Here is a 27581-nt window from a genome sequence, read left to right as displayed (position 1 = left end):
TATATATTTGATCAGATACCAATGTGTGTGGCTCAGCATAGCCTGGTATAAAAATAAAAAGTAATTAAAATTATTGAATTCTAATTACATTTGTACGTTGCTGGGAATGAACTTGGGAATGTGTTTGAGGGATCCTGTGTGTTCTGGTTACTTCAGCCTATGCAAGACCTCACTTGAAGATATTTCTGCCTTGGCAACTAACTCTGCTGAGCTTAAAAATGGACTAGATTTTAAAACTCAGAAGGTATGCTGGGTTAGTAGAAAAAATTGACTGCATTCCTGAAGAGTACACAGCAAGCAAAACAAGTTTTGATAACAACAACTGCAAGACTTGTGTTTGCCAGACAGACTGCAAGGACACAATAACGAGATAAGAATTAACATATAGTTTAGAACTGTCCGTTCAGCTGGCAGTTTTATTTTCAAGATCCTGCCCAGGACAGTGCAGGGACTGGCTTAGTTTTTTTTTAAAAGTTTATTTGTTAGTCACAAGTAACACTGCAATGAAGTTACTGTGAAAATCCCCTAGTCGCCACACCCTGGCGCCTGTTCGGGTACACTGAGGGAGAATTTAGCATGGCCAACACACCTAACCTGCACATCTTTGAAGTGTGGGAGGAAACTGGAGTACCCAGAGGAAACCCATGCAGACACGGGGAGAATGTGCAAACTCCACACAGACAGTGACCCAAGCTGGGAATCGAACCCAAGTCCCTGGCACTGTGAGACAGCAGTGCTAACCACTGTTAGCCAGTTAGCAGCCAGAATCAAAGTTTGCTTTCTCTCTGCTTCTGTAATGATGTAATTTTCTTTAAGTCCTATTCAATAAAAAAAATTCATTTTTAAAAATTGTACCAGTGCTGTCCTCGTCTATTCAAAGAAATGAATGGACCCTACAGTGTTGAACTGTGTTTTTTGTCCTGCTGAGTGCGATGAGGTCAGTATTTTTGTCAATCATTCCTGCAATCCTGTGAGGAAATCCTGAAGCAATCCTGTATCTCTCTTCAGGGTGCATCTTGTTGAAAATATTCCAGAAGGGCTGGACGATGGTGAGAATGCAACGAGGCACATCTCCTTGTTCCAGGGCTGGACTGACCTGCTGGACTCAGCATTGCACAGTGTTGATATTGTCTCTTCCAACTGGGAACTGAGAAATGGTCATCTGGACCAAAACCATTTGCTAACTCATTGGGTAAGTGACAAAACCTGGTCAGCAAGTAGAGGCAAGAAATTGTGTCATGATTTGTGGAAGATGATATGCATTTTTTATTTAAACTATGAAATGTGTCTTCTATGAGGTTAGTTTTTTTATGATATAAAAGGTTCGGGTAGACTGACGGAGAATTTAGCATGGTCAATACACCTAACCAGCACGTCTTTCAGACTATGGGAGGAAGTACCTGGAGGAAAGCCACGCAGATACAGGGAGAATGTGCAGACTCCACACAGACACTGATCCAAGGCTGGGAATCGAACCTGAGTCCCTGGCTCTGTGAGACAGTGGCGCTAACCACTGTGCCACAGTGCCATACTCTATACAAGGTGGTTGACTTGTTCATGTTAGTTGTTCGGGGTAGCATCAGGTATTGGCAGGAAGGTACAGATCGGTGTGTATCCCTTGTAGTTGTGTGATAGAAGGATAGTTCCATCTTATGTAAGCCAACATGTTTGTCCCAAATGCATTCCGGTATATTGGCTGGAATTCTCTGACCTCGCCTGCAACCAGGATTCTCCAGTCCCGCTGCAGTGAGTGGAGTTTTGGCTGAGTGCCAAATTCTCCATCCTCGCTGATTGGGCTGGTGACTCAATGTCAGAGAATTCCAGCCCTCATCTCCCCCTCCTCCCCACTGCTCATCCCCGGTACCTCAATAGGACAAGTTGCTGTATCCCACCTTTCTCTGTGAAACATCATTGGCAGGGTCAATTCTCTGTGACACGTCAATATCATATCAGGTGTTCTCTATCCACTGAGCATGCTGGGCTACTCTTATTGTGGCTTAACACCCTGACAACAGTTTCCCAAAGAGAAGCTTACCCATCCCAACATGAAATACACACCCTTTCACTTCCTACTCATTAGAGTAAATTGACTCTCAGAAGATGTATGAGGCAAATTTTTTACAGTAAGAAGCCTGACAACACCAGGTTTAAGTCCAACCAATTTATTTGAATAAATTGAATAATTGAATAAATTGGTTGGACTTAAACTGGTTTTGTCATACTTCTTACTGTGTTTACCTCAGTCCAACACCAGCATCTCCATATCATGTCCACAGCAAGTTTTTTACACAGAGGGTGGTGGGTGCCTGGAACTCGTTGCTGGGGGAGGTAATGGAAGCAGATACAAAAGTGGCTTTTAAGGGACATCTTAACAAATACACAAACAGGATGGGAATAGAGGGATATGATCTGTGGAAGGGGGCTTTAGTTCAGTCAGGCAGCATGGCCGGTGCAGGCTTGGAGGACTGTAAATTTCTTTGTTCTTTGACTCACGAGTTACCCGTGATCCCAATGTGATATTACCACAGGGCTACTCTCACACTCACCTGAGATAGAGAATATGGAGTTTGGTTGTAGATGAGACCTCATAATGCCACTAGATCATAGGTTTGGAAGATTTAGAGTCATAGAGGTTTACAACATGGAAACAGGCCCTTTGGCCCAACTTTTCCATGCCGTCCTTTTTTTAAAGCCACTCAGCTAGTCCCAGTTGCCTGTGTTTGGCCCATATCCCTCTTTACTTATCTGACCCATGTAACTGTCTAAATGCCTTCTAAAAGACAAAGTTGTACCTGCTCTAACTTTATCTCTGGCAACTTGTTCCAGCCACTCACCACCCTCTGTGTGAAAAAAATTGCCCCTCTGGATCCTTTTGTATCTCTCCCCTCTCACCTTAAACCTATGCCCTCGAATTTTAAACTCCCCTACCTTTGGGAAAAGATATTGACTATCTAGCTGATCTATGACCCTCATTATGTTATAGACCTCTATAAGATCACCCCTCAGCCTTTTACGCTCCAGAGAAAAATGTCCCAGTCTATCCAGCCTCTCCTTATAACTCAAACCATCAAGTCCGGGTAGAGTCCTAGTAAATCTTTTCTGCACTCTTTCTAGTTTAATTTCTAATGGAGATGATGTTCCACCCATCTTTTTTAAATTAAAAAATTGCCTTCACCATAATAAGTTTATACAATTACCAATGTGACAATCGTTAATGTGGGTTCCACAACAATATTTTCAGTACTTTAAGCCATCAGATTGATAGAGTTTATAGTTTAATATCTGTGGCACCTTTGTGGTGCTCTTCAAGTACTGCTCCTTTGACACAGCTTCACCTGAGTTTAGATTTCTGAAGCAATGGGGATTAGCTCAGCTGGAAGCCCACAGCTACATGTGACTAGTGAGCTTCTGGTCAAAGGTGGACACCTTGGCCGGAATTTTGTGGCCATTGATGCCCCATCGTCTCTGCCAGTGAGGACGGAGAATTTGACGCTCAGCCAAATCTTCATTCACTGCAGCGGGACTGGAGAATCCCGCTGGAGTGAAAGGCCAGAAAATTCTAGCCCTTACTTTTCACTGGCCATATTAAGAAGAATCATGTTTGTACACCGTTTACAAGAGTTGGCAGTTAACATAGCAATATAGAAACATAGAAAATAGGAGCTGGAAGAGGCCATTTGGCCCTTCGAGCCTGCTCCGCCATTCATTACGATCATGGCTGATCACCCAACTCAGTAGCCTAATCTTGCTTTCTCCCCATAATCTTTGATCCCATTCGCCCCAAGTACTGTACCTAGCCACCTCTTGAATACATTAACCTTTTGTGCGTTTCTGCAAATGCAGTGCTTCTGCTGGGTGGCGTTGTAGCATTTGTAAAGCTCCACTGTAAGCAGAGAAAACCCAGGTGCATTAGGCCAGCTTGATGGAAAGAGGTTGCTCACAAATAGGAAGCAAGTCAACCTGGAACCTCGCCTCAAAATGAGGAAAATGTGGTAAATGCTGGAAAAATTGTACCTTGACAAATAGAGCATGAAATGAGACTGAAACGTTTCTTCGCTGTTTTGGAAAAGTCGTTTTTTTAACCGATGAAATGATGTTCACCAGGGTGAAAAGATATTTGAGAAGCTGCAGGAATTGAGAACTCGCAACATTGGTCTGAGAATCCCAGTGAATAAATTCCAATACGGCTCCCAAGATGTAACAAAACTGAAAGTTAATGGTGAGTAGACATTTCATCCTAAGATTTTGGCTATTCAAGTTCAATCTATTTATTGGTGTCACAAATAGGCTTACATTAACACTGCAGTGAAGTTACTGTGAAAATCCCCTAGTTGCCACACTCTGGCACCTGTTCGGGTACACTGAGGGAGAGTTTAGCACGGCCAATGCACCTAACCAGCATGTCCTTCTGACTGTGGGAGGAAACCGGAGCACCCGGGGAAAACACATGCAGACACGGGGAGAATGTGCAGACTCCGTACAGACAATGACCCCAAGCCAGGAATCGAACCCATGTCCCTAGCATTGTGAGGCAGCAATGCTAACCACTGTGCCACCATGCTGCCCTAAGGTCAGTGGGTTGACTTAACTGGTCATGTATTATCTACTATTTAGGTGGCGTTGTATTGGAACCTGCCCCTTTAAGGCTACAAAGTCTGTGGGAAGAAACTGGAACACCCGGAGGAAACCCATGCAGACATGGGGAGAATGTGCAAACTCCGCAAAGTGACCCGAGTCGGGAATCAAACCCGGGTCCCTGGCTCATTGTTGCTACTTGTTAACTGTTACTCTTCAACCTTCATCTCCAGTAACCTCTCAGCAGACCATGACTTTGCAAAAATAATTCTGGTTCCTCCGTCAGGAATGGTTTAAATATTTGATTGAAAAATAATAACTTTTCCAATTTAGTTGACAAGTTGGTTCATATTAAACCACTTTAATTTTGCAAGTGCTGGATTTTAGGGCCCCTCATAGAATCCCTACGGTGCAGAAGGAGTAAGTTAATTAATTAATTAATTAACATATTTACCCTGCTAATCCTGGGACACTAAGAGGCAATTTAGCATGGCCAGTCAACCTAACCCACACATCTTCTGGACCCAGAGGAAACCCACAGAGACACAGGGAGAAGTGCAAACTCCATAGAGGCAGTGATCCAAGCCGGGAATCGAATGTGCCTCCCTGGCGCTGTGAGGCAGCAGTGCTAACCACCATGCCACCCTCATTGGGCATGCTTTTAGTGGGGGTTATGTGAACTATAAGGAGTGGCTCGGAGCTGAAATCAACAGTCTGCCCAGCATTTAAAATAAAAATTGACGGTCAGTTAAGCATGTTACCAAGCCACTTGACCAGAATGATGTGCTGCCCATGGTGTGAGCAAGCTATTTATTTTCAGGAAGCTGTTTAAAAGGTGAATAGGAAGCAGTGAGAGAGGGATGTCTTTCGGAGGGACCCCTGTGCATCATTGATTGAGGCTGACTAAGGAAGAGAACAGATAGATCAGAACTCGATTTAATTGTGTTCCTTGGTAGACATAATTAAATCCCATTTTACGTCATCCTCAGATTTATTCCCTGGTTGTTGGAACCAAAGGACAAGAGGACTATATCCCTCACTGATTCCTATAATGTGGAGTAATTCTGAGATTTAATTTCCCTGCAGACAGCCAGTTTCCTTGTGACATTTATGAGCACGAAATCAAAAACTGACTGAGCAAAGACTCTGTGTGTTCCTCTGAAACGTAAGGGTTATAATTGCTTCAGATTGCAAGGTAATTGCATTCTGTGTTATTGCCATAATTTTGCCTTGGGTTTTATATTCTCGCAAGGCAGTACTGCACCTGCTGATAAATTTATTTTTTTGGAAATACTTCCTGATATTTCCTATTTAACGTTCTAAAGCTAGGGAAGCATATATTTCATAAGTCAGTTAGTTAACGGCCAGATTCCTAAATTAACATATTTGGTAGAAGTTTTACAACAAATCTGATGAAACCTCCAGTTGTTGGTCTTTCTCATTCCCTGATGGGGATGTATTTGGGAGTTAGTGTCTGTGTCTTTTAGGTCTTTTCTTCCTTCTTTCCATCACTTTTTCACCCCTCTCACTCTCCTGCTGTGAAGGTGGAGTAAAGTAGCACCCAGGGCTCCTCACTATGTAGACAGCTGGAGGGCGAGGGTTGAGGCCAGGACCAAAGATGGCGCCGCTCCAATGATCACAGCCTTTTGCTAGGTGGTGGTGCTTTATCCTACCTGTCCAAAGTTGTGCAGGTTAGGTTGATTGGCCGTGCTAAATTGTCCCTTTGTATCAAAGGGACTAGCAGGGTAAACGTGTGGGGTAACGGGGATAGGGCCTGGATGGGATTGTTGTCGGTGCAGGCTCGATGGACCAAATGGCCTCCTTCTGCACTGTTGGTGTTCTATGATTAAGACACCCTTAATGACACGGCAGTTCCAAATCCAATGGACGGAGGAAGTCCTTAACTTTAACTACATGCATTCAATTAATTATTTAAAATAGCTGCATCTCATTTGTAACCTCGGTGGGACAGAAGTAGATTAAATAGACTTAATTAAACTTTTCCTGCATATGAACCATCTTCAGTTTTAAAATATGAAGGCAGTATTTATAGGGTATTATTATAGGGCGGGATTTTCTGACCCTTCCCACCGGCAGTATCTTCCAGTCCCACCAAAGTTGACCTCCCCCCCCCACCCCAGGTCCCCCAGTGGTGGGACGGGTGCCGGTTGCCAGTGGTGGGTTGTCTCTGCCACAGGAGTGCCTGCCAGGTCAGGGGAGGGGCGGGGGGGCTGACGGTGCAGGGAAACTTCGACTATAGTGTCACTGTGTCCCTGAGGACACTCACGTGCATACCCACGTCACTGCAGGGAACATCGCTGACAGAGGGACACTGGCAGGGTGGGCACAGTGGAGTGATTCCATTGGTTTTATGCACATCCGCGGGCGGGTGCCATGATGGCTCGGTGGCCATCTTGCATTGATAGGTTGGTCCATGGAGAAATTATCTAGTGGTTGTGCCAATTCTGTTTGTTGTTGGGGGGGAGGGATGTTTGCTGTAATGTTGTTTTATTCATTCATGGGATGTGGGCTTCCTTGCGCATTTTTTGCCCATCCCTGAGGGCATCTAAGGGTCAACCACATTGCTCTAGGTCTGGAGTCACATTTAGAGTTTAAAGTTTTAAAAAACATATTTATTAGTGGCACAAGTAGGCTTACAGTAACACTGTAATGAAGTTACTGTGAAAATCCCCTAGTCACCATACCCGTTCAGGTATACAGAGGGGGAGCTTAGCACAGCCAATGCCTTTTGGACTGTTTTGGAAACCAGAACACCCAAAGGAAACCCACACAGACATTGGGAGAACGTGCAGACTTCACACAGACAGTGACCCAAGGCTGGAATCAATCCCAGGTCCCTGTGAGGCAGTGGTGCTAACCACTGTGACACCGTGTTGCCCATGTAGTCACCATGTAAGGATGACAGATTTACTTCCCTAAAGGATATTAGTGAACAATGGTCATCATTAGACTTTTATTCCAGATTTTTAACTAAATTTAAATTTTACCATCTACCCTCATGAGATTTGAACCCAGGTCCCTGGAACATTACCCAGGGTCTCTGATCCTACTAATTCAACAACAATACCACTAGGCTACTGCCTTCCTATGCAAAACTGTGCTGTATTTCCTACAGTAGAACAGTTTGAATACTGTAATAGCATTTCCCTGGCTATACAGTATCTAGGGACTGTCCTGAGGACACAAAAGGTGCTATGGAAATTCAAGATTGTTTGTTCTTGCCTTTCACTATTCAAGCAGCCATACACCTGAATCAGACAGACAGTCTGTTTACTCATTTCTAGAGTTCTCTGACTTGCTGCATTTCCTTTGCAAAGCCAGCCATATATGACGTACACACTAACAGAGCCATCACCAATTATAGTAAGGACTGATTGCCCTCTTAAAGTCTCTTCTTTTGTCTCCAAAACCTGCCGCTGGCTCATAACTCACTCACTCTGCTTACATTTCCAGTCCTGTGTTGGGTTTCAGTTAAGAGTTGTATTTACTCAGACAGTTTTAACCCCTGAGCAGCCATTTCAAGTTGGTGAATTTGAACGTTGCTCATGCTGAAAAATACCCTCATTTACTCTGGAGCTGTTGGCATGGACTATTGTTTAGTCCAATTCAATTCTAAAAACCTTCCCTTCAAAGCACCTAGCAATGCAGGAAGAATCGGGAGTGAATTAAGGCATCCATTGCACCCGGGGGAGCTATAGTTCAAGTAATGGAAAATGCTTTGATGGTTATTTGCATAATAAAGTATACCTGCTGATATTAAGAGTGATCATCTTGTGTATCCCCTATCATCACCTCCAGTGCCAGGTACCAGAGCACTGAAGGTGAATGTGTGGCTTTAAATTCCATGTAAAAATTAGGCAGAATTTCCTTGTCCCGCCCACCACAGGAATCGTCCATTGGCCTCGGGCAGGATTTTCCAGTATTGGGGCGAGCGTGGCTGGAAAATCCGGTCCATTTGCTGGATTTCTACTGCCTACCCGCCATGGTAATCGGAGAGGATGAGGGACGGACAGCGGGAAGATCCGTTGAACTCAGGTGGGATTTTCCGGTCTCAGGTCGAGGGAGGCTGTAAAATCCCACCCCAGGTGTCCGACGTTATTGGATTCAGTTTTATAAGAAGTTTGATTTATTTGACCTAAGATTTGTGGGGTTCACTTGTTTGCAGTAACCCCCTATTCGTAAATCCCGCCAGGTTTTAGAGCCTTCACAATATGGCAAGAAAGAATACTTTAAATGGTGAATCCAAAAAAGTTTATTGACCATTAAAAAGGTAACAAGTCAGAAAGATAAAAAACAAGGAGCCAATTAACAATATTTAGCAGTAATTAACAGAAAGAGGAGAAAGCTTAATTTTAATAATTGAACAAACCCCCCAGTACCCTTCTGAGACCAGGACAGGAAGCGACATTTCCAAAAACGTGGATAACATCACTCTCTCAATATCTCTCTCTCTCCTTTTCACAACATCTCTCTCTCGCCACATCGCTCTCTGTCTGTCTGTCTCACATCTCTCCCTCTCACATCTCTCTCTCTCTCTCTGTCTCACAACATCTCTTTCTCACAACATCTCTCCCTCTCACATCTCTCTCCCTCTCACATCTCTCTCCCTCTCACATCTCCCTCTCTTTCGCGCAACATTTCTCTCACAACATCTGTGTGTCTCTCTCTCGCAATGTGTCACTTTCTCGCAACATCTCTCACTCGCTCGCTCACTTACTTACTCAGTCACTCACTCTTTTTCTCGCACCATCTCCCTCTACCCAAAATGGCTACTTGAGACCACTTTTTCATAGTTTAAAAGATTTTGGAAGCTCACCTTAGCCAATTTGTTGAAAAATAGCCAATTGGTTAGCTGTTTGCTTTTTAGCTAATTATGCCCAATTGTCTTAATTTTTCAAACTGAGTTTCTTACTTTGCAGCAGGCTGCGTGTCCACCAATAATTGATTCCCATAGCTATCTGTCATTTATAGTCACGACATCTCGAACAGGAACCCATTCAATCCCAGTCAAGGTTAACAAGTCATTATCTTTTCTCTGTCTGAGAAGGGCATTGGCTTATCATTCCCACAGCATTGTAAGAATCTGTATTAATAATCAAATGTTAATAATGTGTTCATAATTATAAAAGTTATAAACTTCTGTGTTCCATGTTACATTTCTAATCTTTCTAACACATTTTTAATTAATTACTTATTCTTTAATTGTCTCACCATTAAGGCTCTCGGCTTCACTAATCTAGCTGATTTCCAATAATAGTTTTATTTAAATGACTTCTATCAATTTAGCACAAACTGCTTAATAACATATTAATTCAAATTACAAACTAATAATCACACTACAACTAGTGATTTTGACAATGACTTGCTTTGAATAAACAATAGGTTTTATAATTAGCTTTTGCAGACATTCAGAGAGTGCCGTCACACTCCACATGCTGCCCTTCAGCTGCGATGGTTCAAGGTGTCAGGAATATGAAAAATTTCATGCTTGCGTTTTTGACCTGGAGTCAGAAATTTCCGATCACCTTCCAATTTGCAAACTTCCTTCACTAAACTGCGGTAAAGCTCGGGCTTTAGTATTGGGTTCGCTTACGACGGTTGGACTTTGTGGCCTTAAAGGGGCAGGGTTCCAATACAACACCACTTGAATAGTAGATAACACATGACCAGGTCATGTTAGGTCAACCTGCTGACCTTAGGGTGGCACGGTGGCACAGTGATTAGCACTGCTGCCTCACAATGCTAGGGACATGGTTCGACTCCTGGCTTGGGATCACTGTCTGTGCAGACTCTGCACATTCTCCCCATGTCTGCATGGGTTTCCTGTGGGTGATCCGGTTTCCTTCCTGGGTGGTCCAAAAGATGTGCTGGTTAGGTGCATTGGCCATGTTAAATCCTCCCTCAGTGTACCCGAACAGGTGCCAGAGTGTAGCGACCAGGGGATTTTCACAGTAACTTCATTGCAGTGTTAACGTAAGCCTACTCGTGACACTAATAAATAAACTTTATCAAACAGTGCATCACTCAATAAAGGACTCGTTTTGACTGGAGGGCTGACCTGACATTTTATTCGAGCACCATTATTTCTGATCTTCTTACCAATTTTTAAAGGTTATTTGTTAATGAACTTATTGTGTCATCAAATCCACAATCGTTTGACTCAGTGATAAAGGTCTTATCGTGTCCTCTGTGTTTCTCTGTGTAGTTTGAAGATAAGTGGCAGCTAATGATTAGTTATTATCTGTTTAACACCCAGGTGCGTTTGTGAAATACATCAACATGACGCCCATTATTGGTGGCAGGCTTCATTCTTCTTTTTGGGTGGTGGACAAGAAGCATATTTACATTGGCAGTGCCCACATGGACTGGCGCTCTCTGTCTCAGGTGATTTATGCCCAGCAGACTGATTCAGATAACCTTGTCGTATCTTTAAGTTTGATGCTTGCATGTCGTTTGAATGTGTGCCGTGTCTCATTGAGAAATAATAATGCCCAAGCAGGCATCTCTGGTCAGTATTGAACGAGAATGTTTGGACAATGCATGCGCATTTTCTTTTATTCGTACACATTATTGTCCATCCCTCAGGGCATTTAAGAGTTAATCGTATTGCTGTGTCTCTGGAGTCACATGTAGGCCAGACCAGGTAAGGATGGCAGATTTCCTTCCCTAAAGGACACGAGTGAAGCAGATGAGTTTTTATAAAAATCGACAGGGTGGCAAGCACTGCTGCCTCCCAGCACCATGGACCTAGGTTTGATTCCCAGCTTGGTCTGTGTGGAGTTGGCATATTCTCCCCATATCTGCGTGGGTTTCCTCCCACATCCAAAGATGTGCAGGTTAGGTGGATTGGCCATGCTAAATTGCTGCTTAGTCTCACGGGAACTAGCTAGGGCAAATGCATGGGGTTATGGGGATAAGGCTTGGGTGGGATTGTGGTCAGTACAGACTCAATTGCCCAAATGGCGTCCTTCTGCACTGTAGGATTCTATGACAATGGCCACCACGAGATTCGTGATTACAGATATTTGTTATTGAATTCTAATTTCAGCATCTGTTGCGGTGGGATTCGAACCCAGGTACCCAGAGCATTATCCTGGGCCTCTGGATTACTGATCCAGTGACAATACCACTATGCCACTGCTTCCCCATGCTCAATGAACAATGCAAGTTGCAGTTGGATGTAGAAGTGTTGGCGAATGACTGATAAAGGAAAAAGCTGTGTTCGATCCGGGCTTCTGGTGCAAGATTAAAACTGCAGACTGACTTGTTTCAGTTTGCCCTCCCCGTTGACCTAATCTGGAGAAATAAGGCTGCTAAATTCCTGCAGTTGATGCAAAGTGGCCGGACATGAATTACTTCTGTGTTTGAAAGGTCTTGTCCTCACAGAGTCAGACTCAGTGCGATCACAGCACTGTAATTAATCATAGAATTTTACAGGATCAATATGTGATATAATGGAGCACAAGACCAGGTTATTGCTGGAGAGACGCGCAGTACCAATGCGGATCAGAATTATCCCTGACGGGGACGCTACATTACGCTGTGTTTTTCTTTTGTCCACATCCAGTATGTTTGTGATACAAACGCGATTGAAATATGTTACATTTGCAATGGGAAATGAAAATGCAATTTTGCCAGCTGCCATTATCAATTAGGTGGCTGCGTTAATGACCATATCTTTACACTGTCCTGTAAACTGGGTGAAGCTAAGGGTGCCCGCTGTCTGGTTTGGGACAGAGTTTTTCCAGCAATGGGAAGAATAAAGTCTGACACTTTGGCCGGAATTCTCCCATCCTGCCTGCCACTGGAACCTCATTGACAGTTGGGCGGGAATTTCCGGCTTTTAGACCAGTGCGTTCGGAGAATTCCACCCTCTGGGTCTGACTTGGAGACATGTCTAATGGAGGTTGTTAATCACAAATCATTGAAATTAGTTCTCAAGGATAACTACCACTCTCAGCTGACTTTACTTCTGTAATACAACAGGCCCAGTTACGCTCTTGCTGACGATGTTAGGATCTGATTAGCCTCAAATCCAATCAGCCCCAAAAGTAGAAATCATATTATGTTTCTGGTAACTGCCACATTACTATCCAGTAGCCAGATGGCAGGGTTCTGATCGATTGAATTTCTAAGTGCCTGTGTGAGAAACGAGATGGATGAGAAGCCTAGCTTGGAGTGAGAAACGGGATAAAAACAAACAGTTGTTAAGGAATTAAGAATAGTGCAGTATTGCTCATCACACTGAGAGAACGTTGTTCTGTCGATTTTCATTTCAGAATGGGTGTAAGTCATAACAACAAAATATACTTGCATTTCTATAGTGCCTTTTAAGGTGCTTCCCAGGACCGTTATCAGATAAAATGTGAGAATGGGGTGAATAGAGAGACAACAGGAAAGGTTGGCCAAAGAGTTACATCCTCAAGGGTGATGAAAAGGAGCAGTAAGAAGTCTCACAACACTGGGTTAAAGCCCAACAGGTCTATTTGGTAGCATGAGTTTTCGGAGCGTTGCTCTTTCCTCCGGCTCCGAAAGCTCGTGTCACCAAATAAACCTGTTGGACTTTAACCTGGTGTTGTGAGATTTCTTACTGTGTCCACCCCAGCCCAGTGCCGGCATCTCCACATCATGTAAAGGAGGGGAGGTGTACAGAAATGGATTTCAAGAGCGCTTTGGACAGCTGAAGGCCAAAGGTGAAGCCATAAGAATTGAGGATACGCAAGAGGCTAGAGTTGGAGGAGTGCAAAGATTATGGAGGACTGTAGGACCTGGAGGAGGCTACAGAGATTTGGTGGTGAGGGGGAGGGTAATGGGAGGAAATGGTGGCTGGGGCCAGCATTGCGAAGCCATGGAGAGATTTGAAAACAAGGATGGGAATCTTAACATGTAGGCAGATTGGAGTCAGTCAGGAAGCGGAAAGCTGATGGACAGCGGATAGATTGTGAATTAGGATGCAGCTGGAAAACATTTTGAGGAGCTCATGTTTGTGGATGGTCAGGAAAGAGGGTGAAGATTGTGATTTATGAATAAAGCCACTGCGCTACCCACTTGTTGCAGTGTTTTCCAATGTACTGTGCAATGTGTCAAGGTTTTTGGGGCATTCTATACATTAGAGGCCTGACCTTCCTCTGAGGGTCAAACCATGGAGCTGGGGGAGAGGAACTCTGCTGTTGTAGGGGAGTTTGATGAGACCTGTACAGGCAACAGGTTAAAGGCTGCACACTTTCAACATAGCCATGACTGGCTTGTGAAGCAGCAAACATCCAGGGTAAGCTCCCATGTCTTTTTTTGTCTACTTGCTCCCAAGGGAGTCATTTCTAATCTTTCTGAGCTTATACCCCTCCTTTCTCCAAAACTCTATCAGAACAATGGGACGGGGTGGGAATAGAAGAGTCACAGAGTCACAGGATGATGAAGATCATAAGACGATGATGATGAGGATGAACAAAAGGAAAGATACTCTATCCTCATGGACTATGATGATGTGGGGGCAGAGAACAAAAATACAACGAGAATTACAGCACAGGAACAGGCCACTCAGCCCCAAACTTGCACCAACCATGCTGCCCGAGAGAACTAAAACCGCCTACCCTTACAGGGACTGTATCCCTCTATACACACCCTATTCATGTATTTGTCAAGATGCCCCTTAAAAATCACTATTGTATCTGCTTCCACTACCTCCCCCGACAGCGAGTTCCAGGCACCCACCACCCTTTGTGTAAAAAAACTTGCCTTGTACATCTCCTTTAAACCTGTGCCCCCTAGAATTGATCTTTCCACCCTGGGAAAAAGCTTCTGACTATCCACTCCGTCCACGCCTCTCATAATCTTGTAGACTTCTATCAGGTCTCCCCTCAACCTCTGTCATTCCAGTGAAAACAAACCAGGTTTCTCCAACCTCTCCTCATAGCTGATGCCCTCCATATCAGGCAACGTCCTGGTAAATCTTTTCTGTACCTTCTCCAAAGCCTTCACATCCTTCTGGTATTGCGACGACCAGAATTGAACACTATATTCCAAGTGCAGCCTAACCAAGGTTCTGTAAAGCTGCAACATGACTTGCCAATTTTTAAACTCAGTGCCCTGGCCGAAGAAGGCAAGCATGCCGTATGCCTTCTTGACTACCTTCTCCACCTGCGTTGTCACTTGCAGTGACCTGTGTACCTGTACACCCAGATCCCTCTGCCTGAACCAAGAGTTACATGGAAGTCCCAGGAGTGAGGTCCTTTTGCAGGATCCTCTATCATAAATGTTATATTTCAGAAAACCAGGTGCTGAAAGATAGATCTGGAACCAATCTTTGTGCACCTTGATAAGCATATGTTCACAGAGTTACACTTTACAAACATGCGCCACCCAGTCCAACTGGCACAGTTTCAGTCTGTTCCTCTTTAGGGAACACAAGTGAATTCCCCATTAATACCTGCACCCAACTCAACACAATTAATATGCAATTAACAACAGACTTTTTGGCCTCATCTGCTGTGTCGCTCGCTTCTTTACTTCCGTACATTTTCTCAAATATGATCCCCAAAGCACATTCAGTAGAGTTAGTAGCGATGTAGCTCCGAGTGATTCAGGGATCCAGAATGAAGCATGTGGGTGAAAATGTGGCATCTTCCCAGCAATGCCCGTGGAATCCCGTGATCTTGGCACCAGAGCTGGTGAGCATTCAGCTGACAGAAGGCTATTTGGGGGTATTTTTACATCTAAGCTTTGAAATCAGCCTCTGAAGGCCTGAAGCATACGGTAACTGTGACTCTGCAACCAGTTAGTGTATGTATTGGATCAATGGAGCCTATGCAAGCTTCACTAGGACTAGTAAGCAGCCTCCATTTAAGAAATGACCAGAGGCCAGCCAGTAACATCCTTGCCGTGGAAGTACAGGCTGCAACTATCTAGGCAGTAAGGGTTAGATCAGATCTGGTTCTTTGTACTAACTTTCAGACTCTGGAGATGGTTGTAGATGGTTGTCTCTTGCTATTTCCAGAATCATTGGGCATTCTTGGTTTCATTGGTCAGAAAGTTGAATACAGGAGTTGGGATGTCTTGTTGAAGTTGTACAAGACATTGATAAGGCCACGCTTGGAATACTGTGTACAGTTCTGGTCACCCTATTAAGAAAGGACATTATTAAACTGGAAAGAGTGCAGGAAAGATTTACTACGATGTTACCGGGACTTGATGGTTTGAGTTATAAGGACAGGCTGGATAGACTAGACTTTTTTCTCTGGAGTATGGGAGACGTGGGGTGATCTTATAGAGGTCTATAAAATAATGAAGGACATAGATCAGCTAGATAGTCAATATACCCAAAGGTAAGAGAGTCTAAAACTAGAAGGTGTAGGTTTAAGGTGAGAGGGGAGAGATACAAAAGTGTCCAGAGGGGCAATTTTTTTTCTCACAGAGGGTGGTGAGTGTCTGGAACAAACTGCCAGACGCAGTAGTTGAGGAGGGTACAATTTTGTCTTTTAAAAAGCATTTAGACAGTTATATGGGTAAAATGGGTACAGAGGGATATGGGCCAAACAAGGGCAATTGTGATTAGCTTAGTGGTAAAAACTGGGTGGCATGGACAAGTTGGGCGGAAGGGCCTGTTTCCATGCTGTAAGTCTCTAATACTCTATAACCAGTCCATCGAACACTGGAAATGCAGATTCAGGGCCTGATAACAGTAACTGAGAGACTCGCATGTTGCTGCTGTTCCCAAGGATAGTAACACCAGTCAGCTCTCCGACCATTCCTCTCGTGGTTGGCACATAGAAAATGACACCAAGCTGCCCAGATACAAACTCTAGAGGAGCGGCATGCAGAGATACTTTCGCAGAGGGGTAAGCTGCCATTGTGGAGGAGAGGGAGGGAGTAGCTGAGGTTCAAGTCAATTTATTGAGTGTTTAGTCAAGTAGGAGCAGTCCCACTAGTTGTTGCAATGCTAGTCCACATGTTGTGCCTTGGAGAGGCAGTGGAAACATGGACATGTACCCAGGAACATCACAGTGAAGGTAAAAGTAGGTTGGCCACTTTTGAGTTAACTGTAGAAAAGAAACTTGTGTTGTACGCTGTTAGTCAAGAAGAGCTTAATATAAAGCTGCCCTCTTACACATGTTGATGTTCTACAGGTTTATACAAAAGGTCTCCAAAGCACTTTAAAAAAAATTGATCCACAAGAGGATTTATTGCTGATATTACAGCAGTGTGTTAAAAGTTCCATTCTGTATAAAAGTTCAGCATCGCTGTGGTCTCACTGTCTCAGCCAAGGAACCATTCTGTTGATTTGTTGCAGAGATCCCATGCATCCATCTTTTGCCATGGTGCTCCTGCCCTCAGTTGTAGGTTCCTGTCCCATGCCATGTGATTGAGATTATCTGGTTTCATAGAATTATAAAGTGGGGCCTCACCCGTAGATTTGTGATGAACATATTTGGCAACAGTGCTCGTTTGTAGACATTCATATGCTTTTGTTATTGGGTAAGGTTTATATTATGACAGCTCTGCGCTTAATATATTTGGGATGCACCAGTTCACTGGCTGTATTTATTTGAAATGGAAGAAGTTGGACATTTATTACATTGATGTGGCATTGAATCATCTGCCCCCAATAACCCTTCCTTCCACTTTGAGCTCTGTTTTTGTTTGAGTGTGTGTTCATGGGATTTTACTATTTTGCAAACACACACACACACACAGACACACACACACACACACACACACACACACACACACACACACACACACACACACACACACACACACACACACACACTCGTGGGATGTGGGGGCTGTTGGCAAGGCCAGTATTTATTTTTATCCATTCATGGGATGTGGCCTAGCCAATGGCACTCACCATTTATTGCCCATTGCAACAAAAGCAAAATACTGCAAATGCTGGAAATCTTTGATTTTGATTTGATTTATTAGTGTCATGTATTAGTATACAGTGAAAAGTATTGTTTCTTGCATGCTATACACACAAAGCATGCTGTTCATAGAGAAGGAAAGGAGAAGGTGCGGGATATAATGTTACAATCATAGCTAGGGTGTAGAGAAAGACCAACTTTAATGTGAGTTAGGTTCATTCAAAAGTCTGTGACGGCAGCAGGGAAGAAGCTATTCTTGAGTCAGTTGGTACATGACCTCAGACTTTTGTGTCTTTTTCTCGAAGGAAGAAGGTGGAAGAGAGAATGTCCGGTGTGCGTGAGGTCCTTTATTATGCTGGCTGGAGGCAGCAGGAAGTGTAGACAGAGTCAATGGATGGGAGGCTGGTTTGCGTGATGGATTGGGCTTCATTCACAACCTTTTGTAGTTTCTTGCAGTCTTGGGCAGAGCAGGAGCCATACCAAGCTGTGATACAACAGAAAGATGCTTTCTATGATGCATCTGTAAAAGTTGGTGCGAGTTGTAGTGGACATGCCAAATTTCCTTCTGAGAAAGTAGAAATCTGAAATAAAAACAAAAAAAAGTGCTGGAAACACTCAGTGATCAGACAGCGTCTATGAAGAGAAACTGAGTTAACCTTTCAGGATTAGATGATCGTTCATCATTTCCTCACGCCCAACAATTCCATTCCATCTTCCCAGTTTCTCTTTCTGCATCATATATGATGCATCCTCCTGCAACAGCACTTCTTTGGTGGCACGGTGACACAGTTGTTTTGCACTGCTGCCTCACGGTGCCAGCGACCGGGGTTTGATTCCCAGCTTGGGTCACTGTTTTTGTGGAGTTTGCATCTTCTCCCTGTGTCTGTCTGGGTTTCCTCCGGGTGTTCCAGTTTCCTCCCACAGTCCAAAGATGTGCAGGTTGGGTGGATTTGCCATGCCAACTTGACTCTTAGTATCCCCACATGTGTAGGTTAGGCAGAATTAGTTACGGTAAATATGTGGGGTTATGGGAATAGGGCTTGGGTAAAATGTTCTATCAAAGAGAGTCGGTGCAAACTTGATGGGCCGAATGCACTGAAGAGATTCTATGATTCAACTGACGAATCCCACCCTGTGACATGGCCTTCCAAAGATCCATTCACCCACCTCTGTCCTCACCCCTTTCCCTCCCTCCCAGAACCATTTCAAGCTTCCTCTTGTCCTTACTCTCCACTCCACCAGCCTCCCTTTTCAATAGACCATCCTCCACTATTTCTGCCAACTTCAGCCACTGCCAAACACATCTTCCCCTTTCAGCATTCAAAAGATACCATTCCCCCCATGGCAGCCTAGTCAACCCTTTAGCTCCCCAACTGTAGGAGATGGACATCTGTGCTTTCACCTCCTGCCCAAGGCCCCAATACTCCTTCCAAATGAAACAACAATTTACTGGTACTTCCTTCACTTTAGTATCCTGCTAGTGCTGTTTATGATGTTGTCTCCTCTGGACTGGGGGTGACTTAGAATCATAGAATCCCTACAGTGCAGAAGGCGTCATTCAGTCCATCAAGTCTGCACCAACCACTATCCCCATAACCCCACGCATTTACCCTAGCTAGTCCCCCGACACTAAGGGCCAATCCGCCTAACTTGCACATCTTTGGATCTCTTGAGGAACACTCTTTTCAGTCCGCAAGCATAACCCTGAGATTCCAGTTGCTTGTTATTTTAATTCTCTGCCTTGCTCCCAGTCTCAGTCTGCTGCACCATTCCAGTGAAGCTCAAAGTAAACTGGGGGAGCAGCGCCTCGTCTTTTAACTCGATACTCTACAGGGCTTTTGGACTCAACATTGGGAGTTCAGCAACTTCAGATCATAACCTCTGCCTCCAGCTTGTTCTGTGTGTTTTCTTTCACTTTATTTTTTTAAACCTTTTTTCTGTGTTTATGAGATATGAGCGTCGTTAGCAAGTCCAACATTTATTGCCTATCCTTGGCTGCCTTTGAGAAGGTGGTGGTGAGCTGACTTCTTGAAACGCTGCAGTGCGTGCAGTGTAGGTACACCCACAGTGCTGTTAGGGAGGGAGTTCCAGGATTTTGACCCAGCGACAGGGAAGGAAATGGCGATATATTTCCAAGCCAGGATGGTGTGTAGCTTGAAGAGGGTACTTGGTGATTGCGTCCTCATGTACCTACTGCCCTTCTAACTCCAGACAGTGACAGCTGTGAGTTGGTAAGGTGTGGTTGAAGAAGCCTTGGTGAATTGCTGCAAGTGCATGTTGTAGATGGTACACACTGCTGCCACTGTGCACCCGGGGGGGTGGGGGGGGGGGTGGGTGTGTGGTTGTTTGTGGTGGTGGATGGGGTACTAATCAAGTGGGCTGCAAATGGAACATTAGAATGAGATACATGCAGGCAAGTGCAATGTATTCCATGACATGCCAGTACATGCACATGCATGCACACATGTACACACACATACATGCACACACACCATAAATTTTCTGACATGGGTATTCTAACGACTATCATGCCTTGTGGAACTGCGATACAACTGTTGTGCGGAGAGTGAGAAATCTTAGCAAGTATTAATGATTTAGTGATTTTGTTACGAGAAAAGGTTGTAAATTACTTCTTGCGGTGAATTGTTTTTCAAACTCCTCTCGATCTTATAGCCTGGATTTTCTTTTAAAACCTTGATACTGTCTAAATTTTGTCCCTGTAGTAATAAAGAATGATTGCAATAGTTGAATGTAAATTGGACCCGTGCACTGATAGCTGGTTGTTATCACATTTCACACAGCATTGGAAATAAGCTTAGCAAACCAGATCAGCGAAAAGAAATCTCAAACTCTGACAAAACTAAGTAGTAATTGGGAGAAGTTCTGACATCCACATATTGTATCAATAACAAAATAGTCGTCAATCAAAATCTATTCTGTTTGCAAGCAGCCAATTATTGCCCATGTCTTTTTTATTCATGTCTGACATTTCTTATGACAGTAACACAGTAACTGTTGCTGCCACTGTTGCAAGGAAGGAAATGTGACACATAGCAAGGTATCACAGACAGCAAGGAAACAAATGACCAGATCATCTGTTTTAGATGTTGTTTGAGGGGTTGACATTGGCCAGGCATTGCGGTGAACTTGCTTGCTCTCATCAGGCTGCACACAGCCCGAGAAAGCGGAGATTGCTGCAGATTAAGATCTGAAATACAACACCAACCATTTCCTCAGTGCTGTACTGACATGCCAGCCTGGATTCTATGCTCAAATTGGATTCAAACCCACAAGCTTTCGACATTGGAAGAAGTAATGCCTATACTGTACCAAGGCTGACACCTAACACTTGGGAGAATCGATGGGGCAATTAATGTCCGAGTTCCGAGACATGTTTGATGCAGGATTAATGGAAACCGAGATGCTACTGTATTGAGGCCATAGTTCTCCGCAGTGTCACGTTAAGAGAAGCTGCTTTTCTCAGATAGGATTTCCTCTGCCCCTTAGTGTCCCAAGATGTATAGTTAGGGGGATTGGCCATGCTAAATTTCCCCTTAGCGTCCCAAGATGTTAGGTTGGGGAATTAGCCGGGTAAATATGTGGCATTACGGGGATACGGCCTGGGTGAAATGTTGGAGAGTCGGTGCAGATGTAATGGGCTGAGTGTCTTCTTTCTGCACTGTAGGGATTCTATGATTCATCTCGTAATCTCCTGTATGGAAAGAGCAATCACTGTACCTGACTCAAACTTTTTATATTGTGAATGGAGGACCAGAAGGGAGGAAAATAACTTTACATATGTGGCCAAATAGGAGTGTGATGAATGCACATTGTTTGATCCAACACCTTTGACTAGAAGTAGCTGGACAGAGATAGCAGTGAGCAGACAGCGACTCTTAAGCACTGAAGCTAATGAGCGGGACTTTTTCTCCCCCCCCTGCAGTGTGTATCGTGGAGGCAGCTATCAACAGGGTTCCTTATTGTATGCATGCATTCCTCCCACCCCAGCCACCAGAAAACCCACACAGGGGCTCACTGTCAGCGGGACCAGAAGATCCGGCTGGCGGGAACAGTCAGAAAATTCCAGCCTGTGACTTCTACTCTCTGCCGTTGAGGTGGAATCGTTTGGGTCTGAGAATTGACCTCAATCTAATTCATTCCCTACTGGCGAGCACGTAGGATCTGTGGTTTATCTCCTGTCGAAACAAATATCAGGGAGATATTACAGTTTTAAAAGCAGACGAATTGGATTTATTTGTGACTAGAAAGATCCTCAGAAGCAACAAATAATACAACTGTATGTAATGTTATCTATTTGTATTCATTCTTTTTATCTTACTGAAACTCTGCTGTGTTAATGTAATCAAGTATTAACTGGATGTGTCGTCACAAGTCCCTAGCAGAGAAGAAGTAGCTATGTGAGTGAACACACACCCGTGAATATAACCCCATTGTTTTAAACCCTCCGTGTTCTCCTGGTATCATTCTCCAATATACAACACATAATTCTTCAATGGGAGAATTACCTTGTGTTTTCCTTTAAAGTATTTATCCTTGGGATATAATTGACACTGGCAAGGCAATATTTAACACTCTAGTTGCCTTGATGATATTAAGACTCCATCCTAGGTCTGACCATGGATGGATGGTTACCTCCCTTGCAAGATATTATTGAACCAGTTGATGACCAGGTTCCTTTAATCTGACGAAGGAGCAGTGCTCCGAAAGCTCGTGATACCAAATAAACCTGTTGGACTTTAACCTGATGTTGTGAGACTTCTTACTTGTCCTGATAAGTACAAGATGGAAAACTTCGGCAACCTGTCTCTTTTTAGCGATTTTTAAAATGTATAAACCTTCACTTTTTCTCTTGCGTTGAGCAACATTCTGGAGATGAGTCTCCAGTGGTAACCGTGACTGCAAACACCCTCTTACAAGATATAGTGTGTAGTCCAAGCACCTTTAACTAAGTGATTCATTGTTAGAATCTGTTTTTCCCTGCTGCATGATTTTATCTCCTGCCTTTCATGATAAAAGTGCCTGACTATCGCTTTTAAAATCTATTTAGATATATGAGGAGATTCATACTATAATTCTGTATTCATCACAGGTTGCTAAAGAAAGATCGGTTTTTCAGACTGTGCAGTACTTCCAGCTAACAAATCAAACTCATTCTTTTTTTTGTAAGTTATTTGGAATAATTCACAGAGAATTCACAGAGAACATAATTAAATGAGTTTGAAGTTTAATCTTTCATTTTTATTGAAGCCACAAATGGATGAAGAGCATTTCTGGCCTGTATCCAATTGTATTCCCATAAAAATGATCCACTACTTGGTTGTGTTTACCGTGAATATTTACTGTAGTTTATGGCTTTATGTTTTCTTGGAACACGAGGACATAAAGATGTAGGAGGGACAGTAAGTCATTTGGACTCTTGAGCCTGCTGTGTCATTCAATAAAGTCGTGGCTGAACTTTTAACTCAACCCCAGTTTCCTACCTTGATTCCCTTAGTACCCCAGAATCTGTCAACCTCCCTCGGAAATCTCTGTGACTGAACATCCACAGCTTTCTCGATCCAGCAGAGATTCACAAAGCCGGGAATGAGGAAGTTTCTCCTCATCTCATTTCTAAATGGCCGACCCCTTATCCTGTGACAGTCACCCCGGGCAGCGGGAACGTTTTCTCAACATCTGTAACGCCAATCCTCTCAAACATTTTGAGATTGGCTCTTGTTCTTCCAAACCCCTGGAAATATTGGTTCTGCTCACAGGCCAATCTCCTAATCCCAGGAACCATTCCTGTCCACCTTCGTGGTACTTTCTGTGCGGTGAGCAGATTGTTCCTCGGGTAAAGAGACCAAAATTACACACACTGTGGCCTCACCAATGCCCTATATAACTGTAATAAAACCATGTTTACCGTTATACTCCAATGCCTTTGTAATGGAAACCAATTTGCTTTTCTTGCTGTACCTGGATGTTAATGTTCTGTGATTTGTGTACAAGGATATTCTCATGTCTCTGGATACATCACCCAGCCTCACGCCATTCAAAAAAGATTTTCTTTTTTAGAAAAGTTTTTCCTTCCAAAGCTTATACTTTGCCATTTTATATTCCATCTGCCATGTTATTGCCCCCTTGCCTGACCCACTAACAATCCCTCGGCAGCTAATTTGCATCCTCCTCACTGCTTACCGTCTGCTAACTTTGCACAGGAGGCGGTGTCATAATGGTAATGTCACTGGGCTACTAATCCAGAGACCCAGTCTCTGGGGACATGGGTTCAAGTTCCACTATGGAGTGGGAGGGGGACTTTATATCCCAGTGGTGAATCTGGAATTGAAAGCCAGTCTCAATAATGGTTACAATAAAACTATCATCAGTTGTTATAAAGACCCACCTGGTTGACTAACGTCCAGTAGGGAAGGAAATCTGCTGTCCTTTGCCAGTCTGGCCTACATGTGACTCCAGATCCACAGCAATGTGGTTGATGCTTAACTGCCTTGTGAAATGGTGTGGCAAGCCACTCAGTTCAAGGGCAATTAGAGATGGGCAGTTAGAGATGGGCAATTAGATACGTGCAATAAATGTTGGACATGCCAGCAATGACCACACTTGTGTACGTCCCACTCAGCCCCCTTACCTAAGCCATTTATATCGATTGTAAATAACTGAGGCCTGTACATCTTGTGGTATCTTGATACTTCCAACCTGCCAACTCAGAAATGTCCTATTTATTCCTTCATTCAGCTTTCTGTGCATTAATTAAATCAGAATCCTTTCAAATATATTGTCCCTAATCCCTCGAATCATAATTCTGAGCAGTAACCTCCTGCGGTGCATCTTATTAAAGTTTTTTTCTTACAGTCCCAGTACACCACCTCCACTAGATCCTCTTATCTATCAAATTAGATACATCTTCAAAAATCTAACACATTTGTCAGACATTCCCCTTTTTATAAACCCATTTTGATTCTGCTGAATCTTATTGTATTTTTCTGTTACTACCTCCCCAATGAAATATTTGTGTGTATTTCTTAAAAAAAACATTCAAAGTGAATTCATAGACTCCCTACAGTGCAGAAGGAGGCCATTCAGCCCATTGAGTCTGCACCGACACAATTTCGCTCAGTCCCTATCCCCATAACCCCATGCATTTATCCTAGCTATTCCCCCTGACACTAAGGGGCAACTTAGCATGGCTGGAATCGAACCCGGTCACTGGCGCTGTGAAGCTCAACACCATCCAGGACAACGCAGCCCGCTTGACTGGCATCTTATCCTCCACCACCGACTTACATTGGCAGCAGAGTGTACCGTATATAGGATGTATTGTAGTAACTCACCAAAGCTTCTTCAACAACACCTTCCAAACTGGAGACCTCTACCACATAGAAGGTGCAATGGGAACAGCACAAATTGCAAGTTCTTTCCAAGCCATGCAGCATCCTGGTTTGGAAACATATTACTGTTATTTCACTGTCTTTGGGTTAATATCCCTGATCTGCCTCCCTAACAGCACTGTGGGTGTACCCACAGTCCAGGGATTGTAGCGGTTCAAGAAGGCAACTCACCACCACCTTCTCAAAGGTCAATAAGGGATGGGCAATAACCACTGGCCTAGCTAGCGATGCCCACATCCCGTGAATGTATTAAAGAAAACACATTGCTGTTTATGGGAGCTTGCTGTGCACAAATTGGCTGCTGCATTTCCGAAATGGTAACAGTGACCACACAGACCACACTTACTGGGTTGGCTGTAAAACAGTTTGGGATGGCCCTGAGTTCATAAATGGTGCTATATCAACGCACGTCATTTTTTTCAAGCATTGCCAGGTCCAATATTATCTAGGTTGGAGGCTCCCCCATCTCAGAACCATCGTTCCGTTTTACTTGCGCGACCAAGCCATCCACATTCATTGACCTGCCTTCTTTTAGTTGTGGAGCCCGTCACAGGATAGAGCAAGGTTGACAATTTACTGCTTTGCCTTGACCAGAATTCACTTTACTCCCACAGATGAAAGAGTTGGGTATCGTCATGTACAACTGCAGCTGCCTAGGCCTGGACCTGTACAAAGTCTTCTCTGTGTATTGGCAGCTGGAATACCGGGACTCTGCACCCGAAATCTGGTCCAAGAAACTATTTGGCATCTCCAGCTTGCATTCCCCTCTCAAGTTACAGCTGAACGGGGTGGAGGCTGAGGCCTATCTTGCTGTAAGTAAAGTTTCATTTTGATGCTTTTTGTATTGGTAGCTTTGTCAGAGAACGGAGCAGATTTACTCTTGGTGAGAACACTTGTTACTCCCAGGGGTTAAGTGCCAAGCACAGGGTACAACCGGCTTAGTGATGGTACTCGAGTTTTAATGTTGGTCCTCACAAACCTTCCTGTGGTCAGCACACAGTCCACTAGAGAGAGAAGCTACAGGGCAGAAGGAAGCCATTCGGCCCATCAAGCCTGCACTGACCACAATCCCACCGAGGCCCTACTCCTGCAACCCCACATATTTACCCTGATAATCCCCCTGACATTAGGGTCAATTTAGTACGGCCAGTCAACCAAACCCACACAACTTTGGACGGTGGGAGGAAACCGGAGCACCCAGAGGAAACCCACGCAGACACGGGGAGAATGTGCGTGGGTTTCCCCGGGTGCTTCGGTTTCCCCCACAGTCTTCATCCTTGTACGTGTTTGATGTTGGGGACGTGAGCCACACCGGTGTACTTGAACCCTGGAGCATTCAGAGAGAAGGTCCCACTTTATCTAGGGAGAGAGGATACTTTGCACATGGCCAGGCGCCCGAAACAAGCTTTGGCCATGGTTGAGAAAGGTGAATGGAATGACAAGCAAATGTCCGCCAAAGATTGATGTAACCTCGCCTGATGCCTGCTAATTCTTTCTCGACAGACTTCTCCTGCACCTTTGTGTCCAAGTGGTCGCACCAAAGACATTGATGCTGTTCTCAGAGTTATTGCCAATGCTCAGAGATTCATACATGTGGCTGTCATGGATTTCCTGCCTCTTGTCAACCACAGTAATGTTCAGAGGTCAGTAGAACATGCACAATATCCACATTGGTTCAGATATTTCACTATTAGCAATGTGCACTTTATTTATTTGATTTGAAGCTCTCACGTTCTCTATGGAATAACATTAGTTACAGAAGTGGAGATGCCAGCGTTGGACTTGGGGGCGGGTGAGCACTCACCTGATGAAGGAGCAGCGCTCTGAAAGCTCGTGATTCCAAATAAATCCTGCTACATGGGGCAGCACGGTGGCACAGTGGTTAGCAAGCTAGGGACGTGGGTTCGATTCCTGGCTTGGGTCACTGTCTGTGTGGAGTTTGCACATTCTCCCTGTATCTGCGCGGGTTTCCTCCGGGTGCTCCGGTTTCCTCCCACAGTCTGAAAGACGTGCTGGCTAGGTGTATTGACCCGAACAGGTGCCGGGATGTGGCAAGTAGGGGAATTTCACAGTAACTTCATTGCAGTGTTAACTTAAGCTTTCTTGCAACTAATAAATAAACTTTGATTAGCTAGAGACATTTAAAGCCAAAATCATATATTCATACAGTGCAGAAAGGGCCTACTGAGTCTGCACCAACAGTGACTACCACTAAAGGCTAATCCCATTTCCTCGCACTTGTCCCATATCCTTAAATGTTATAATATTTTAAGTGCTCTTCCAGATATTTTTTTAAAGGCTGTAAGGTTTCCTGCCTTCCCAGGCAGAGCATTCCAGATTTCGACCACCATCTGGGAGAAAGAGATTTTTCTCATTAAGTACATTGCTTGTGTTCATGCTCAGCCGGAGGTTTTGACTCTGACCCCAGTGGGCACAGAGTTAGCTGCCAGGAAGGCTGTCGAATATCACCATGGCCAGTCTGGAGGAGGGTAGGCAAACAGATCTCTCTCTCATTCTGAAGGGTGACTGTGTGGACATGTGGACTGGGTTTGATTGTGATGCTGTTGTAGTCTGTTGTACCTCACATATGGAAGGATGGGAGAGAGTCAAGCCAGCATCTCACCGTCATAACCCAGCATCAGATCACATCTTCAGCAAAAGAGGAAGCAGGGATGGAAATGGCAGGGTAAGAAATAAATACAATTTACGTTGCAAAACT

General features: G+C 44.1%; 1 protein-coding gene across 1 annotated transcript in view; it reads left to right on the top strand.

The window, feature by feature from the left end:
* LOC145350632 (inactive phospholipase D5-like) overlaps nt 1-27581 on the top strand; it is a 99133-nt gene that overhangs the window by 34865 nt on the left and 36687 nt on the right. The window contains exons 3-7 of the mRNA XM_080199842.1: nt 1009-1192; nt 4105-4219; nt 10853-10980; nt 25477-25674; nt 26366-26505. Of these exons, the coding sequence (XP_080055968.1) occupies nt 1009-1192; nt 4105-4219; nt 10853-10980; nt 25477-25674; nt 26366-26505 (765 nt within the window). The remainder of the gene's footprint in view (nt 1-1008; nt 1193-4104; nt 4220-10852; nt 10981-25476; nt 25675-26365; nt 26506-27581) is intronic.

This window comes from Carcharhinus amblyrhynchos, chromosome 12 (assembly GCF_965287045.1).
Source record: "Carcharhinus amblyrhynchos chromosome 12, sCarAmb.v2.hapA, whole genome shotgun sequence".
In the NCBI taxonomy this organism is placed as follows: domain Eukaryota; kingdom Metazoa; phylum Chordata; class Chondrichthyes; order Carcharhiniformes; family Carcharhinidae; genus Carcharhinus; species Carcharhinus amblyrhynchos.
This window is presented reverse-complemented; position numbering and strand designations above follow the sequence as displayed.